We start from the raw sequence: 19,390 nt of genomic DNA on the forward strand, positions 1-19,390 counted from the left end.
ACCTACCAGGGTTTGAACCCACGACCTACCGCACTAGAATTAATGGAACACGCTTGCATACAACGAGACAATGCTGATCATTAACAGAAAAAGAAACACGAAAAAAAATATTTTCAAACAATACCAAACATATATTTCATACTTTTATTAAAGATAAATAAAAATCAAGAATTGCCTTATACACTAAAGACTTCCATAGAAAAGGCGCTTCATGATTTTGTGAATAATTATTATATTTTTGGCCAATGAATAATTTTAGTGTAAAGATTAATAACTATAGCGTTATCGATTTAAAAATAAACCAAGGAAAGTAATAAGTCAGCATACTTATAGGGGGTGTTTATACTCATGAGTTACCTTTTTCATATTTTTTCTCTTTAAAGAACCCATCTTCAACCAGTTTTGTAACGATATTAAGATTTGTTTCAATTTTTTTATTTTGATTTGTATTCAGAACACTTATTTTTTTACCGTCATCGCTATTGTAAAAGATGCAATCGCTGCTGCAGATTGGACATATTGTATGTAGTAGCAGAGACATATAATATGTCTCTGGTAGTAATGTGCTGGTAGATAATTTGAAACGCCAAACTCGCATATTGATAATGTAAAATATATAATTAAAAAAATGACACTATAAAAGTTTGGTTGTCGTTTCAAAAGTGAGGCATTTGCCTCATTTGCCTCATTTGCCTCCATTACGCTACGGCCCTGCCTTTTCTCTCTATTCTTCATATTTTTTGTCCTTTATTCGGCACAGTTGTCTATTATCCTGACTTGGAATAACCAAACGCATGCGAATCTAGAACTGTTGAAAGAAAAATAACAATTTTAAATCACATTTTAAAATTTCTAAGCAATTATCTTAACTTAGAAATAATGTACTTTTTTGTCTTTTATCAAATTGTTTTTCTAATATTCCTTCAGGGTTAAAATATTTGTTCAAATTTTGAAATACGCACATCAATCATTTGATCTACATTAAATTTCGTGTATATCTAATAAATTTTAGTTGATGAGGTCGGGACCAACTCATTAATATTGTATTCCGTATAGGACTGGTTTCCGCAAACGCAGTTAAGGAACAGTAGAAGATACAATTTCGGTTGTTTTCTTTTGTAATCTTTATTAAATCATGCTGTAGTGGGTTTTTTTTAAGATAACAAACAATATAACAGAATGGTAAGTAATAAGGGAACATTTTACATTTTGATAATAAGTCTGTCATCTGGTCATGGATGAAAAATACATCAATAAAAAAGGGGGTGTTACCCCGTGTAACCGGCGTATATATATATATAATTTGTTTGTGCAGACACAGTTTGTGCTTTAGCCTGTACAGTAACTGTATAGAAGATTTTATATTGAGTTTAATCGTATTATATTTATATATGAACAAAATTAATCTAATCAATCAATCTTGTTACGAATAAAAAGGTCCAACAGTCTAGGGCGTTTTTGATATCCAGTCTTTCTGGACACAAACTAATCTGGCCCCAAGGCGATCCAGCCCAAAGTTGATCCAGCCCGAGTTGATCCCGCCCAATAATAAAATAATTAATAATCTATACTGCCTAAAATGTATATATATATGTATGTTCTGTAACTTCCTCCTTTACTAAAGGCTTTAGTAGGAGCACCACTATGGGTTATGGTGTAAAAAGGAATACATTTAACATGTTTAACACACTATACCGGTCTCACTAATTAGCGACAACAAGAATTTTAGCGACAACAAGCGACAAGAAGCGACAACAAGAATTATTTTAGCGACAACAAGCGACAAGAAACTATTTAGCGACAAGACAACATATTTTTTTTCATTAAAATTAATTATTGCAATACATATTAAAAGAATATGCAAAAAAAAAATAATTTTAGAGACAAGAAAGTTAAAATTGATAGAAAAAAATGAAACATTATTTACATATTTATTTTATCATCTACTATGTATAACAGCCAGTATTACGTTTAATTATTGTATTATGAGATAACTTTTCTTTGTGTTTTAGAACATATTATTTATCTTATAATTTGTTTTTTAAAACTCTTTTCGTGCAATATATATTAAGCTCGCAAAATGAATTGTTTGTGCATCATTGTCCTGAAAATATTGACACAAATTGTGAAATACAAAGAACTGAAATCAAACAAGAGGAAAAGAAAATTGAAATGTGAATTCTTTCATCTTTTTATTTGTTTATTGCCTCATTAAACCATATTGATCATGTTTATGCATATTGATTGAAGATGAAACAAGGTTGAGCGTTGGTATACCAGTGGTATTTACCGGTATTTACCGTCCGGGACAATACTCCCAAAGTGGTCAATACTGACAAATACTGGTCAATTGAAATTTTCATGGTTTATTCTACTATTAATTGAAGTAAAATCTTGATAAAATGTCAAATATAATGTGTCAGCTTATAAAATTGATTAATTTGATGTTTTATTCATTTATAACACATTTTCTTACTGATACGTATCGGTACAGATTTAATGTGAGCATTTGCGGATCCAGTTTCCCAGCCTGGCCGTGAAGGGTCTTACTACCAGAAAGTTTACCTTCCCCAAAACAATAAGTACAATGTAATCATGGTAATAAAGCATAGGAACACCCATTCACCTGATTAGCTTGATATCGATCATCCTCAAAAATATAAAAATGCATAATATAAAAAATAATATATACAAAATAAAGGATAAGGACACCTTGGATGCTGCACAAATGCCTAGACAGCGAACGGGAAACCGGAGTGGACATACTTGGAATCTGAACCAATATGCTAAATGCCCAGCTGTATTCCTGGTAGAGGAAAACCGAAAATCCTTCAATAAAGGATCTCTGAAAGAAACTACAAATGAATCCCATCTGACTACATGTCTCAAACAAACCTGAAAATATCTGCAGATACCTTCCTCAACAACAAAATATATTCCAAATCATAAAATATAAGATGTCAGGATAATAATATTTATCCATGAAATCAATTTGACATAACAATTTCAATGATGTTGAAGGATTCTCTCTGCAAAAATTTTCACATCGGCTCCCATCGACATGCCTGACTATTAACTCCTAGATATACATGATATAAATCAGTATAAATGGAATTTGTAAAATCTAAAAGAATTGATAATTGACAACATTATTTTGAAATGATACAAAAACGAGTGTGATTGTGTCTGTTTGTATGATCTTGAATATTAATATGAAAGTTATTTTCCATGATAATTATTTTATTAAATTTACACAACATGCACAACCTATGAATGAATGAATGAATGAATATATATATTTGATTGCAGAAGCAAACATAATGCTATTGCAAAATAGCATAATATACAATTACAATAATGACAGTAAACAACATATCTAGAGCATGTCTAGAACTGATGTTTTGCTGTTGAAGCCAAAGAACAAATTGAGAACCAAAACATTTATTAAAAATAATTGGTTATATATTTATAATGTCCTCAACTACACCAATGTACACCATGTACATTGTATTTGATTTTTTATTGACTGTAATTTTTTTATACTTGTAGAGATTTAGGTTTTGTGGTGATCTTGACTGCCCTGATTGGGTTCTTGCAGAAATTAGTACATTATCAAAAGTGGTAGGTAGAAAAATTATTTGTTTATATGTTTACATGTACGTAATATATGTAAATTCCATTTAACAAGTGCGTTATGATATTTCTTCACTAGCATGTGAATAGAGACAGTTAAATTTTGATATTTGAGGTGCAGAACTTTGCCGAGCTTTTTTAAATTATTTAAATTTAACAGTTGAGAGGGGAGAAATATTGTAATATATTCAAGTTAAAATGGTGGAATCAGTTTTTCTAATGATATTTATCCTTCCTTTTCAAAGGTTAGAGAAAGTTGTGTACTTTTTATGTGACGTCATTAGGCATGGTTGCCATCTTTTCATGAAGTCACAATAGGAAAATATTTTGCAATATTTTGCTTAGGGTTGAAAACATTAATTTTTAGCCATGTATTGTGTAATACATGTATGAACGTTTACCCAATTTTTTAAATATATTTAAAAAATTGGGTCAACTTTCATACATGTATACCTCAATCATTGTCTTGTCAATTGTAGTTTGAATTTTTTTACTGTTGGAAGGATAACAAATTTCACGTTAATTTAAAGAATAAAAGATTGAAATAGCTTTATAATTTCCTGATTGCAATAGAATACATGTATGTCATAATGTAAATACACATGAGGCAATACTCTGCATGTATATTTTATTATTTCTTATATTTAACAGACTTCAGTAAAGATCAAATTACTCTGCATACAAGTCATTAAAGATCTACTGGATGTTGGTATAGATGTAAGATATTATATTACTTGATTCATATATCCTTACCAGACTTGGCTGAAACAGTTGTATAATTAAGTTAAATTCTTTTTAGGCATTTTCAAATACAAAATCTGTTTGTCTCCCTGAATTTTGCGATACATCAGGCCTCAACAATAACGCTTTTCCAATTGTCCGGTTCCAGAGAGGAAGGTTGGACAAGTAAAAGCTGTGTGAAACTTGTGCATCAGGACAAGTACAACTATTCTGCAGAAAATAAATTTTATCCAACTTTGATGAACAAAGTATAATTATAAACAAAAAAACAAATATTAATTTGACATGTTTTTGAATTCTGTTTATTCAAATGCAAAACCTTTCTTTTCAACATATTTATTTGCAATCAATAATTTTTAACTGGTTCTTTGTCAGGTACTTTTTAATAGGTTAAAGTTATACTATTCTCAAAAACCAGTCTTACTGATCCGAATCAATGCTGGGCTTTGTAGATAAGGTAACTTTACAGGACAATTGGTCACCTCTACAGGTTTAGCTCAAAGTTTAAAAGACATTTTGGCAAGACAGGAGACATTTCGGGACATAAACAAATCAGTACCTCATTTGCTTACCTTATTCTGTTCTTCATAATAAATACCATACCAGTAATTTTTTCACAACAATATTTTTTTTATTTACCAAAATTTCATAAAATTCTCAAAATCCTATTTGATCATATAAGTAGAAAAAAACAATACTTGCAATAAGGTGACCTTTTGTTGTTAATTTCTGTGTCATTTGGTCTCTTGTAGAGAGTTGTCTCATTGTCAATTAGACCTTATCTTCTTCTTTTTATTGATTGCATTTCAATAAACTTTTTTCAACTTAAAAAAAAACAGGATACAAATCCAATGAGTGTACAGGCCTATCAGTTGGTGCCTCATTTTTAAAGTCTGATGAGACTGGCATTGATGAAAACTAGAACCTAAGTTCTGTGACATGACTAGATTCAGTTGTACTTGACTTATATTTTTGAAAAGTATTTCAAAAGAAATACATCAAATTCTGTTCTAGTGTTTAAATTCGTTTTGTTCCTTTAATCAACTTAACATGTAAAAAGGTTATTTGTAATTAAAAAAATTGGACAAGTAACAATTTCATTCGGACAAGTAAATGTTGATATGTACTTGTCCTACTGGACAAGCTGGAAAACAAGTTATTGTAGAGGCCTGTACATGTACATTATGTATAGACTGAAAAATAACATTTTCCATACAGTACACAAACGGTTTTTTTAACCATGCTTGTGTTGGCGGATCAATTGCCAATAAGCATTGATATGTGAATTATGAAATACAATGATGAGATGTAGGCTAGAAAGGGATGAACACAAAACACTTAGTTAATTAATTTTTTAACACACTGTATTTATTAATTTTTCACTTAAATTTGTATGAACATGATTAATGTAAAGGAATTTAAAAATCAAATAAGAGTTGTCCCTCTTTTCATAGGGTAATGTTAGAAAATATTAGTTAGTTTAGGATGTGTATTGATCTGGATTTTATTTTTATTTTCAGTATGATAAGGTCTACAAACTAACTGCTGATGCTAAATTTGGTAAGGTTATATATATGGCCATGGTCAAACAATTATCTGGTTCTTATATGTAAATAACCTGCTGCTGTTTGATAATGAAAGATAAATGCAAACTGTCTTCTAGAATCTTCCCACAGGGAGGCAATCAGCTAAACTTGTTATTTTTAAAATCCTAATGAGATTAATTTTGAAATTCCACTCAAACAAGTTGCTTAGGATATTATGATTTTGATTTGTCCTTGTGACTGCTCTGAATCAAAATAACAAAATCATAAAACTGTTTAGTTACCGAGGAAATTACATGAATTTGTACATATATATCTACAATTAATTTTTATCAGTTGTATTTTTCAGAAACATGAGTCATTCCACTTTATGAATCGGTGAGATTTTGTTCATCCATAGTCAACATGGGGATGGGATAAGTGAGCGTATTCAAAAAAGTTCCTTTATAAATAATGGCAGCTGTCATACTTTATTTATTACTAACATCTTCTCAATAATTGTTAGGTATAAAACATTTCTTTTGCAGAGACTGGAGATGTCAAAGCCAGTGTCGCTGTTTTGTCTTTTATCTTGTGTTCTGCTGCCAAGTATAATGTGGATGGTGAATCACTGAGCAATGAACTACAACAGTTAGGTTTACCCAAAGGTATTGTCTTACCTAGACATCTGGATTTTGTTTTTTTTGTAAACATACAATACCAGTTTTGATGCAGACGATTTTTTTTTCAATATTGTGTTATAATCTTTATCATTATAAAAACAAATAACTATTTCAACAAAGACTTTTTCAGTAGATAATACTGTGGATTAATTTATTTTTTGTGGGTATCAGTTTTTGTGTATTAAGGAAAACTTATATTTTCGTGCATATTTGATTTCGTGGTTTTCCGATTTCTGTATACAAAGCCAATAAAAAATTTGTTATTCGTTGAACTTTTGAATTCGTGGTTTACTGGTACCCACAAAAACCACAAAAATTGGTACAAAACGAATAATAATGAATTCACAGTAGAAAAAATGTGGTTTGTGTGCCAATAAGACAACTCTCCATTTAACTATATAAAGCTTCACATAATGTATATATACACTTAATGTAGACTATAGTAGCAGTCTTAGTTGTCCTCTAAATAGTTTTTGTTTCAATGGGTTGATGTCTATTTTATGTATTCCATATCTGATTTTTTTCATTAAGGAATATGAAAAAAGAAGATTTGATATGATTGCCAATGAGACAACTCTCCACAAATACCAAAATGATATAGAAATTACAACTGAAAAAAGGTCACAGTATGACCTTCAACAAAAAGCAAAACTTATACTGCATATTAGTCACCTGTATTTAAAATAGGCCCCAAAATAACAAATGTAAAACAGTTCAACAGCCAGACTTATGAACAAAATAATGAACGAAAAACAAATATGATATACATGTATAGCAACAAATGACAACCACTTGATTACATGCTCCTGACTTAGGACAGGCACATATAGAATGTAGTATGAGGCACCAACCCTTCTCTAACCTGAGACAGTGGTGTAAAGTATGAGTACTCACAGAAAACCAAGACCAACTATCAATTTTTATGCCCCCCTCGTAGAGAAGGGGCATTAAGTTTTACCTTTGTTTAAAAATAGAGTCAGAACAAATTTTGCTATGAGTTATGAATTGGACTCTGAGGCATCTTTATTTTAAGATGTGTAATGAACTATGAAAGTTTGGAGATTTCAAAAAATATTGTAAATTTGTTGTTTTTCAGAACATGCTACAGCACTAACAAAATCCTACAGTGACAGTTTAGAAAAATTACAGACTCAACTTAGAAAACATAGTCTGAGGTGTAAGTAATCAGTGTACTACACTGCATATAAATATACCATTGGATATTCATTATCTTGATTAAACAGATATTTAAGGTTGGGTTCCTCTAACTATGAATGTTAACAGCATTTACCTTAAATTATAATGATTTGGAAATATTTCTTTATCAGAGTAATTTTGAACGACTAAAGTTAAGTGTTTTTTGTCATAAAAGTAATTTACTTAAAATTAAGTAGACATAAAAAGCCTAAGTCAGCAACAACAAGGGACATGAAAATTAAACTGACAATTCCATGGCAAAAAAGAAAAAGACAAACAACAGTATACAAGTCATAACATAGAAAACTGTCAAAAAACTGGGGTGGTTTTGCTCATTATTTAAGGTGAAAACATGTTGTAGTGTTAGAAGTGCCCTATAGTTGTTGACACGCTAGTCCTTTAGTTTTCTGTAGATATATGTCTCTGACATTAGTAATCCTACCACATCACCATCAGACCTGCCAACTATCCCGATTTTCGCGGTATCATCCCGATTTTTACCCCTCAACCCGAATCCCGATATCGGGATCGTAAAATTAGTCAAAATCCCGATTTTCAACAAATATACCTGAAAAAAAATATTTTTTACCGATTTTGAAGTTTTTCTGATCAATTTTAAAAAATCAATCATTTTACCTGGGGACATATTGTGACAAGTTAATGACCCTACGCTAATCAAAAGTCACAACAGGTGTCATAATAAGTGGTTGTAGGTAATCAGATTACCTAATGGGTCGTGACAGATCTCAAAATTAATTTGCAAACACAAATTTGGTCAAACAGCCTTTCAATTTTAATCAATTCATCATACAAGCACAATTTGCAACATTTGCCGTAGTTCCACAGCAAAATCATAATTAATTGAAAGATGAGAACTGTAATGAACTCTCAAGAAAACATCGTTTAACTTGAAATCTGTTTATGTTTGATATCAGACATCGTGTGTCTGTTGATTTAAAATCGACGCCATTTTGTATACACTTCTACTGTGTTATGTATAAGCCTCCACCGGTAAGAGCACCTCTGAATACAAAGAAAGATAACTCAAATGTTATCAATTTTCTCATTGATACTGATAAGACCATAAGTAAGACTACATCAAAATCTGTCTTCATCCTTCTTACTTTAGGACATGTAGTTTTAGGTGTTTTGAGTCAAGGTTCATAGATGAGAAGGTCTTTGGAGGGGGAAAAGGGGGGGTGTCTCTACTTTGAATCTTTTATTTTTAATGCCATTTTCTCTATTCTTCAGTTATTTTATAATTTAATAGTACAAGAATCATGCAAATAAAAGGAATCAAGCCCTATAAGCTCATCATTAGTATACAAAAAAAAAGGACTTAGACTATTTTAGGAGTAAAAAACAATGCTCACAGAAAAGTCGCTATAATTGTAACCCTTAAAAATCTTGTCGCGCGCTAAATCCCCCATGGAGATTTTCAAAAGTTGGCAGGTCTGCACCATAAAACAAACATAGAATTAGAATAGGATCTTAGTAAAGAATACCAGTCCGGTAGCTGTGAATAAAGTCCCTCAATTAGTCTACCATCTGTTAAATGGAATATTGTACAATCCAAATGAAAATTATGTTGAGTTCCTTTAAAATTCAATGCTTCTTTTTGTGAATTTATTGGAATGTAAAAGCAATGACCGAAGTACATTTTGTATGAACCCTGGAAGCATTACATTCTAAAAATAATGAGCATATGTTTGAGGCTTTTGTATCCCTATTAAATTACCAAAAGAAGCATTAATATTCACTACTTATAATTGCATTTTTTTACTAGGATCATGAAAACAAGATTTCTATCAAGTCATTCTTGTATTTGCCTGTGCACTTTATTCTGGAAGAGCATGTCATCATAAATGAAACATTTCATTTTGAAATGAAGGTTAATCTCAAATAACACGAGACTGCTGTTAGCCAAAATAAAACAAAGTATTATAATGAAACATACATGTAATGTAATTACTTAAATTTGAAGCACAGAGTCAAAAGCAAGGGTCCGGAAACGGTCATATTTGCCAGTCATGTCCTAAACTGAAACTATAATGTCCTAAACTTTTAATTGGGATTAAGGTCAAATTTTATTTATCTACATTAATAATTTTGGTCATTTCGTTGAGATCGACTTTCAAAATCGCCATTTTGAACATACTTTTGTTTAGTTATCGACTTCCTGTAATTAAACTGCCACTCCAATAAAGTGTTAAAATCCTGAGGGCCCTCTTAATAACTATATTAATGCCTCGGGGAGCTATTGGCTAATGATTGATAATCTCTTTACCTGTGTTTTTAATTCATTGTAATTCACACCTGGCAATTAATCACAAGCTCCACACTATCATTATAAAGAAATAAAAATTCCATACCAACTATTATTTAATTACTCAACAATTAAGTCAGACAATTGTCAATTATGATTTAAAATCAAATTAAAACTTGGTTTGATTTTGTCGAAAAAAATATTTTTTTACTTCTAACACACGTGCTTTGTTTAATATGTAATACGCATGCTTGAAATTCTCTTCCACAGATTTAGACAATTAATCGTAAATTTTAAATAATTTCATACTAAATAAAGCCAGTGCAACTACTTTAATTAATATTCTTACACTATTAAAGATAAAATATTAAAAAGCCGATGATTTCCTGTGATTTGGATAACCAAAACTAATCCCGGAAATGAGTCCGGAATTGTTCATTTTAGTATTGTCGCAGTACATCCGGTTTGAATTTTGACTTCAGAATCGAAAGAAACGTAAGCGATAACTGAGAATATTATCGTTTTGAGTCATTAAAATCATTTTATTTTTAAACTGCTGCCTTCCCTTAATTGGCCTTGATCGATTTTTGGAAAATGGTAGGACAAATTATGAAGTAAATGCGATGCAACTGTGAAACAAGTTGGTTGATGCTACGAACATGACGATCGAGTATGAGCATACTCATAATGAGTCTCATGCATTTTGGCAATCATCTTTTGAAAAGGGGTATCAACTTTTAAGTTGTATGAAAATGACCGAAATTAGGTGAAAAAATTTCCGGATCCTTGGTCAAAAGAACATACTTTTATTTGATAAAAGATTAAATTTTTATTTCAGTGTCACAGTTAGACTCAGTTGAATGGAGAGTAGACTACATATTAAGTTCTAGTCACTTAAAGAGTATCGATGAACCTTGTGTACAACTAAGGTTAAAGGTCAGGGATCCAAATACAGATAATGTCAAACCAGTCACATTTACGGTCACAGCTGATAAATTCAGGATTTTGTTAAATGGTAAGTTACACTTTAATGTGATATTCTTCATGTTCTTGTATTCTCTTATTTATATAAAAAAAGAAGAAGGTGTTGTAGAATTGCCAATAACACATCTCTTCACAAGAGACCAAATGACATAGAAATATCAACTATAGGTCACTATATGGCCTCAATAATGAATAAAGCCCATGCTGCACAGTCAGCTATAACAGGCCCTGAATCAACAAATTTATCATCAGTCATTATAAAAAATCGTCACCTAAGGTGATATTTGATTTTTTTTTATTCTTCAATTGACTTCTGAGACTATTAAGATTAATATATAAATTTGACCAAAAAAGGGAGAAGTTATCAAGGGTGCAATCAATTAACATAAGTTAAAGAAAGACAAACAGCACTGTGGCCAAAAAAAAAAATGAGGTTTTTATGTATCTTAAAATTATATTTAATAGACGTTTAAAATGGCTGCATACATGAAAGGAGATGAAATAAAAATGTTTAAAAAAGATAAAGCATGTAGGGGAGTTAATCATAAACTTCCATGTGATTTTATTTGAATCTAGGTAGAAAAATTGATGATATATTGATTAATATTGAATAATATACATTTTATAATATTATTCTAGTAAAACATATTGAAGTTATTTGTGTTGTGACAATGCTGTCTCTATAACTTATATATATGATTATAACATTTTTTTTCAGAGTTGAAGCAGGCAGATTCTTTGATGGAGAACTTATCAAGCTGACAAAGACAAAGAAAAGGATATGTTTTAAATTAATACTCAGAAATTATTGAATGAATACATTGTCTAATTTTGTACGTACAGTTTAGATAAATTACTGTGTGTCCAATACACTGAACTTTTTTATTTGAAATGTATGATTATGTATGCTTTTGTAATTAATTTTGCACAGTTCTAAAACTCATACCAAGCACAAACTTTGTGAATTCAATATGGAATTCCAAATTAAATCATCATAAATACCAGGATTAAGATTTAAATTTTGTATGCCACCATTTTGAAGTTCTGTAATTTTTATGTCATTTCATTAATTATTTCATTTATAACTGTAAATTCAGAAATTATTGTGTGCATTAATTATTGCGATTTCGTCATTTAAGATTAAAATGCAATTCAAATTTTTGCGATATTAAGAAAATTCCTGTTTAATTCATTTACAATAATGCCATTTTAACCCTATCCCATTTTTGGCAATAATAAAAACATAGCAATAATTTCTGAATTTACAGTATATAATGATTAATAGTATTCAGGTGATCCTATGAATCAGAATTGTTCTAATTTCATTAAATAGATTAAACTATGTAATGATTTCTTTGTATCTTATTTGTCATATTTTGCCTTTTAAAATCACATTCCTGAATATAGATTTATATCCTTATGAAATGTTTTAGTAGTATATGTACATGATGTATGCTACTGTTATTGTTAATCAAACAATTATTATGCTAAAATTTTTACCTAAGTATATTTCAGAGATAAAAATATTTTAAATGATTTTTTTGTTATTTCTACTTCTAACGTGTATTCAATTTTTAAGTTAATCTACAACTGATCATTACTTATCTATAGTGGGGGATAATCTTGATTTTATTTTCTATATCAGATAGAGCAAGATTTGACAACTGATAAATTTGGATGTGGTTTGCTTGCATGAAAATAGTGAATTTTGTAAAGCTGAAAAAAAGTGTGATATTTCATAGCGGTTAATGGAAAAGTTGAACACAAATGTTATAATCAAAGTTTATTGGAAATTTTCGATATATTGTATAATTGCGAAATCTATGAGATGCAATTTTTTGTCAAGCCTGCAACTTTTGTCACAGAAAGCTGCTTGACCTATGGATCTTGATTCTGCAGCTGAGGTGTTAGTTCACATCTTAAAAGCTTTACATTTTAGAAGGTGGAAGACCTGGATGCTTCATACTTTGTATATAGATACCTCATGTTTCAGTCTGTCACATGTTCATATCACATATCACTGCCTTGACATAATTTTCATTGTTCAGTGACTACTTGAAAATAAATTTAACATTTTTTGTATTGATAATTTCTCTAACTATGAGTTATATGATAACTATATTTGGTATGTGTGTTCCTTGCAATGTTCTCATAGCCACCATAGTTGTTTATATACCTTGTCCTCTTTTAATGGATCAGTGAATAAGGTTAATTTTAGTGGTCAAGTCCATATCTCAGTTACTATGAGCAATAGGTCTAGTATATTTGGTGTAATGAAGGATTTTAAGGTGTAAGTGTCATCTGACCTCGACTTCATTATTCATGGTTCAGTGGTCATAGTTAAGCTTTTGTGTTTTGGTCGAGTCTTCTTATACTGAATGCAATATGACTACTATGTTTGGAGTATTGAATGATTGTAATGTGAACATGTCCAATTGGCAGGTGTTATCTGAGCTTGACCTCATTTTCATGGTTCATTGATCAAAACTAAGTTTCCATATGAGTGCAAAATATTTTTTTTCATCAAAATTGATATGATGTCATTGTCGGTATCCGCGTACTGAAGACACTTTTGGTTACCAGACAATAACTTAAGTTAAGGTGAACAGATCACTATGAAATTTTACTGGATAGTTTAATACCACAAAAAAGGTTGCAGTTTATTTTTTGGGGATATGGTACCAACAGTTTAGAAAATAAGGGCTAAAAAGGGTCCAAAACAGGCATTTTCTTCTTTTCAGACAATCTCTCTGAAATTATAATGCAAAGTACCATACCACAAAGGGAATGAAGAGGATGAGTTTGGGGGTAATTGCCCTAAATATTCAGAAATTCAGGACCAAACAAGCGTTTTTTCTAGTTCAAGACAATAACTTATGTTTAAGTGTATGGATCTCTCTGAAATTGTACTGCAAGGTTCCATATTATAAAGGGAAAACTGGGATTGATTTTAGGAGTAATTACTTAAAGAGGGATAACTGCATACAGCGCTTACAGTGCTTTGATTTATTTCATAATTTTAGGTGTTTTTTTTTCTTAAAATTTTCCATTTTACACTGATTCTGTCTGATTTATATATATAAACAAAAATACTGATATGGCAGGAGATACACACCAAACATGTTCTGTAAATTATATGACCTATAGTACAATAGCAGAAAATCTTCAATTCCATAGTATTGCGCTTAGGCACACTGTTGGAATCTTCAATTGCACAGTATTGCTTAATAGCACAATTACAAGAAATTTCGAATTGAATTAATTTTGTTTTGTGCAATAGCAAAACATCTTTAATTGAATAGTATTGTGCAAAAGCAAGAAATCATCAATTACACATTAATGTACAATAGCAAGAAATTTTCAATTGAACAATATTGTGCAATAGCAAGAAATATCCTATTGCGAAGTAACACAATACTGGGAAATTGCAAGAAATAGAAATCACCGATCACATAGTATTAAGAAATATCCAATTGATCCGTATTGCGCAAAATCTTCAATCGAAAATTTTTAAGTTTTTTCACCACATTTATTTTGTGTCAGAAACCTGTATTATGTCAAAACTGTAATAACAATTCAAATGCAGACAGTAACACGCTTGAATAGTGTGTCCAACCTTCCCAAACTGTTCAGGGTTCGACCTCTATGGTCTTATTCGGCTGCGCTCATCAAAGTATTTTATTGAGTTTTGGTATTTTTTTCTACATGTAATACTATATGCAATAGGTCAACTATATTTGGTGTACGGAAAAAGCTGATGATGTACATGTCAGTCTGAGAGGTTTAATTTTATCTTTACCTTTTTTGTCGAGCCTTCGACTTTAGTCGAAAAAGCGAGACTAAGCGATCCTACATTCCGTCATCGTCGGCGGCATCGGCGGCGTCAACAAATATTCACTCTGTGGTTAAAGTTTTTGAAAATTTTAATAACTTTCTTAAACTATACTGGATTTCTACCAAACTTTGACAGAAGCTTGTTTATGATCATAAGATAATATCCAGAAGTAAATTTTGTAAAAATAAAATTCCATTTTTTCCATATTTTACTATAAATGGACTTAGTTTTTTCTGCGGGGAAACAAAACATTCACTCTGTGGTTAAAGTTTTTAGAATTTTAATAACTTTCTCCAACTATCCTGAGTTTGTACCAAACTTTGACAGAAGCTTGTTTATGATCATAAAATAGTATCCAGAAGTAAATTTTGTAAAAATAAAATTCCTTTTTTTTCATATTTTACTTATAGATGGACTTAGTTTTTTCTGCGGGGAAACATTACATTCACTCTGTGGTTAAAGTTTTAGAATTTTAATAACTTTCTTAAACTATCCTGGGTTTGTACCAAACTTGGAAAGAAAAGTAAAGTTTGAAAATAAATAAATCCTTTTTTTTCATATTTCACTTATAGATGGACTTAGTTTTTTGTGCGGGGAACCATTACATTCACTCTGTGGTTAAAGTTTTTAAAATTTAAATAACTTTCTTAATCTATCCTGCGTTTGTACCAAACTTGGACAGAAGCTTATTTATGATCATAAGATTGTATCCAGAAGTAAAGTTTGTAAAAAGATTACTCCATTTTTTCTGTAATTTACTTTTAAATGGACTTAGATTTTCTTACAATCATAAAATAGTAACAAGAGGAATATTTTCATTGATTTTTTTTCCTCATTGTTGTTGAGCCTGCGATTTACAGCAAAATTAGGCGAGACACTGGGTTCCGCGGAACCCTTACAAATTTTTTCACGATTCATTGCTCAGTGTTAAGTTTTTGTGTTTTAGTCTGTTTTTCTTATCCTATTAGCAATTGATCATTATATTTGTTGTATTGAAGGAATGTAAGTTGTACATGGCTGCCTTGCAAGGTTCACTTGACCTTTATATCATTTTCATGGTTCATTTGTCAATGTTTATTTTGTTGGTTCAGAATGCTTTTTAGAAACTACATGTATAAGCAATAGGTCAACTATATTTAGTGTATTGAATGATTGTAAGCTGTACATGTTTTTCTGATTTGGTTCATATGACCTTAACCTCGTTTTCTTGGATCACGTTAATTTCATTTAGATTATTTATCAGGTTTGTAATACCACGAGCAACACGACGGATGCTACATGTGGAGCAGGATCTGCTTGCCCTTCCGGAACAATTAAGATAACTCCCAGATTTGGTGGGGTTCGTGTTGCTTATTCTTTTTTTTTTATCTTGTGTTTTGTGAATTATTTGTCTGTTTGTCTTTTTTTTATTTTTTAACAATGGCGTCGTCAGTTTAATTTCGCTCTATGAGTTTGGCTGTCCATATATTTGTTATGTTTAAGATTTTAAAAAGCAGACCTTAAAACCTTTCGTGATGCGGCTCTCAGTGATAAAAAATCCCGTTTTTCCCATACAAGAAGTTCGTAAAAAAATGTAATACTTTGAATACATTTAATACATTTAATAGCTTCATATTTATTCTATGGTCCTTTTCTTTCCAAATCAACACAAGTAGTTAAGCTTATTAATTTATCAAAAATTAAACATGTTCAATATTATTACTTAAAACATGTTATGTGCACGCATACCTTTTGAAATAAGAGGTGCCTTGGGGATATTGACCAATAATGAAATCCATAGATTGTTTTCCAAATAAACTTCGGTGAAGTTCATCATTGTAATTTTGTGAATAAATCGGGGTATTTTTTCTTTTTACTGAAAGACAGTAAAGTTGTTTCAGCACCTTAAGGTAATGACCCATTTATCGCTATATTTTTATATTCTGAAAACAATATACAATTATTTGGTGGGTTTTTTAATTTGTTGATGCACAACATTTGACTTCATCAGTTAGATGCGCATAAAGACTATTGACCAAATTATTTGCTAAAATGTTGCTCTTCTCTCCGAATTATTTATTAAAAGATATTTCAAACACAAGCATTGTAAAAGAGAGTGTTGAATCTACAAACAACAAAGTTTTGTATTGGAAGGTGGTCAATATCATTTAAATTTAAAAATCCCGGCAGTATGCAGGATCTCAAACTTTTTTCATTAAAGCACATTCAGATATACATCTTATCAAATTATGAGTATAAGATTCTTATGTGTTGCGATATAAGTTTTTCTAAATGTATGGACTTCATCTTTTCAACTTCTTTGGCTGTAGCTACTTCTTCAACTACTCGGCAAATTGCAGAAAGCGGTGTAGAGAACACTGAAACTCATTAATGTTTATATTATTGTTTTTCTCGGTTTTATCTAAGACAAACTAATCAATCATTTAATTCTTTTTGGTTTACATGTCATAAAAACAGAGAAAAGAAAAAAAATGCATAAAATATCAAAGAATATAGAAAGAAAGTATCACCATCCAGACCTCTGTACAATGGTTGCTCTATAACAAAACAAATAAACACCAAGAAGTGAAGTTAATGTCTGCATACTCGATTGAATTTAATAACAAAATCTTAAGTTACGTTGTTATGCTTTCTTCTACAAACATTTATCAAATCTTTGTGTGGTGCTGGTTCCCGTTTTAAGTTTTAAAAAAAAACCACAACGTAGGAGTTCCGCATCATTTTATCAATGACATGCACGCAACTTCATTCAGGTGAACTATGTAATTAAATGTTCAAAGAATAACAAAACTTGTATAGGCTAAGGCTTGTTAACGGACTTCGGTAAAACCTCGAAATCAAATATCCACGAACACGTAAGTTTTCCTTAATCCACGAAAATTCGTTCCACAAAAATAAGTGAATCTACAGTACTAGCATTCAATATCTTGTCATACAAATTCTCTTCTATCGTGACTTAAAACGTTCTGTACCAGGTAAGAAATATGTCAGTTTTCAAATAGTTCGTTCCTATGTATGTTGTCGTTTGCTTAGGAAGCAGTTCGGGTTTTTCTCTCTCATACTAGATGTATTTCCCTCAGTCTGTGGTTTGTGAACAGATTTATTTCTGTTAAATCGATTTATGACTATCGAACAGCGGCATACATTTATTGCCTTTATTGTTGACTAGTATATATGGGTTCTAGTTGACGTTTACAGAATAGAGAATAATGGATTATTAAGTACAGCTCTTTGTAAGAACCAGGCAGAGTGGTTTCAGATTTTTTCTATAATTGGTCTAGTAGAGGCAATAAATGAAAAATGCTCAAAAAATAATTTTGAGTGGGAAAATATGAGTGGTTGCCATGGTAACGGACACTCTATTTTTGGGTTGTTAAGCATGGTAAAATCTTTCAAAAATCAGCTAAATCACCACAATTCAGAGCCTGATTATGAATCAAATCGTGCATTTTTCATTAATTTTCACATGTAACATTGATAGAACTTGGTTTAAGCTTCATTTTAGTGAAGATTGCATGTCAACCAAATTTGTAATTTTTTTGTAAAATTTTGTGAAAAAATGCATATTTTCAACTTTTCTGAAATTGGGATTTTTGCTGAATTACCACATTTTCTCTTGTGTTTTTCAGAAAAGTGCAAATGTGTACAGAATAGTTAGCACTGTAGTTATGAAGTTTGGATACTTCTTTACCAAATTTAATAGAAAAATGTGTGGGATTTTTTTAGTTTTATCACCATAGCAACCTATTTTTTCCTTGGAAACGGAGTTTTCATTTGCAGAATATTGCAGTTTAAGAGCTTAAATGTCTTGAATTTTTCATAACCGATAAGAAAAATACATAAAAGCTAACGCAAACTGTAAAATACAATCGTTAAGTGTTGTTGACTTCAATTGTTACCACGGAAAGACATATTATCCTTAGCAACATCCACTCTGAAATTGCATAAATAGAAACTTATGTAAAAACATACCTAAATAGAGGGTGTTTATTTTCAAATTGAAATATGACTGCTTTGCTTCATAGTTTTCTGACACAGGATGAATGTGGTCTAAGAACTTGACCTTAAAAACTTAAAAATTGGACACTTATCTATTATGGTCCAATATCCAAAATCTAAATACCCCCAAGAATTCATTTTTTGTTAAAATCAAACTAAGTTTAATTTTGGACCCGTTGGACCTTAATGTAGACCAATTTGAAAACGGGACCAAACATTAAGAATCTACATTCGCAGTTAAGATTCGGCATATTAAAGAACCCCATTTATTCAATATTTGATGAAATCAAACAAAAAAAAAAGGTTTAATTTTGACCCTTTTGATCCCTATTTACTAAACTGTTGAGACCAAAAATCTCAAAATCAATCCTAACATTCCTTTATAGTCATAAACCTTGTGTTAAAATTTCATAGGTTTCTATTTACTAATACTAAAGTTATGGTGCGAAAACCATGAAAAATGCTTAATTGGGCCCCTTTTTGGTCCCTAATTCCTAAACTTTTGGGACAAAAACACCCATGAAATCAA

The 19,390-nt window shown here is 30.6% G+C and overlaps 1 protein-coding gene across 1 annotated transcript; it reads left to right on the forward strand.

Annotated features, from left to right (window-relative positions):
• The first annotated feature begins 1,051 nt into the window (after positions 1 to 1,051).
• On the forward strand, positions 1,052 to 12,564 carry LOC134719618 (COMM domain-containing protein 4-like). Its single transcript, XM_063582607.1, has 8 exons — positions 1,052 to 1,182; positions 3,550 to 3,621; positions 4,285 to 4,350; positions 5,895 to 5,934; positions 6,446 to 6,565; positions 7,677 to 7,757; positions 10,882 to 11,058; positions 11,746 to 12,564. Exons 1-8 carry the CDS (start codon positions 1,180 to 1,182, stop codon positions 11,787 to 11,789), a joined length of 603 nt encoding a protein of 200 aa, XP_063438677.1. The 5' UTR covers positions 1,052 to 1,179; the 3' UTR covers positions 11,790 to 12,564.
• Positions 12,565 to 19,390: the final 6,826 nt, after the last annotated feature.

The sequence above is a fragment of the Mytilus trossulus genome, chromosome 5, assembly GCF_036588685.1.
Source record: "Mytilus trossulus isolate FHL-02 chromosome 5, PNRI_Mtr1.1.1.hap1, whole genome shotgun sequence".
NCBI lineage: Eukaryota > Metazoa > Mollusca > Bivalvia > Mytilida > Mytilidae > Mytilus > Mytilus trossulus.

Bases quoted from the DNA above. Each gene is read 5' to 3' on its own strand.
- LOC134719618 (XM_063582607.1), top strand. The intron at 4,351-5,894 runs GTAAGATATTAT...TTTTATTTTCAG, and splicing joins TACTGGATGTTGGTATAGAT to TATGATAAGGTCTACAAACT. The intron at 11,059-11,745 runs GTAAGTTACACT...ATTTTTTTTCAG, and splicing joins ATTCAGGATTTTGTTAAATG to AGTTGAAGCAGGCAGATTCT.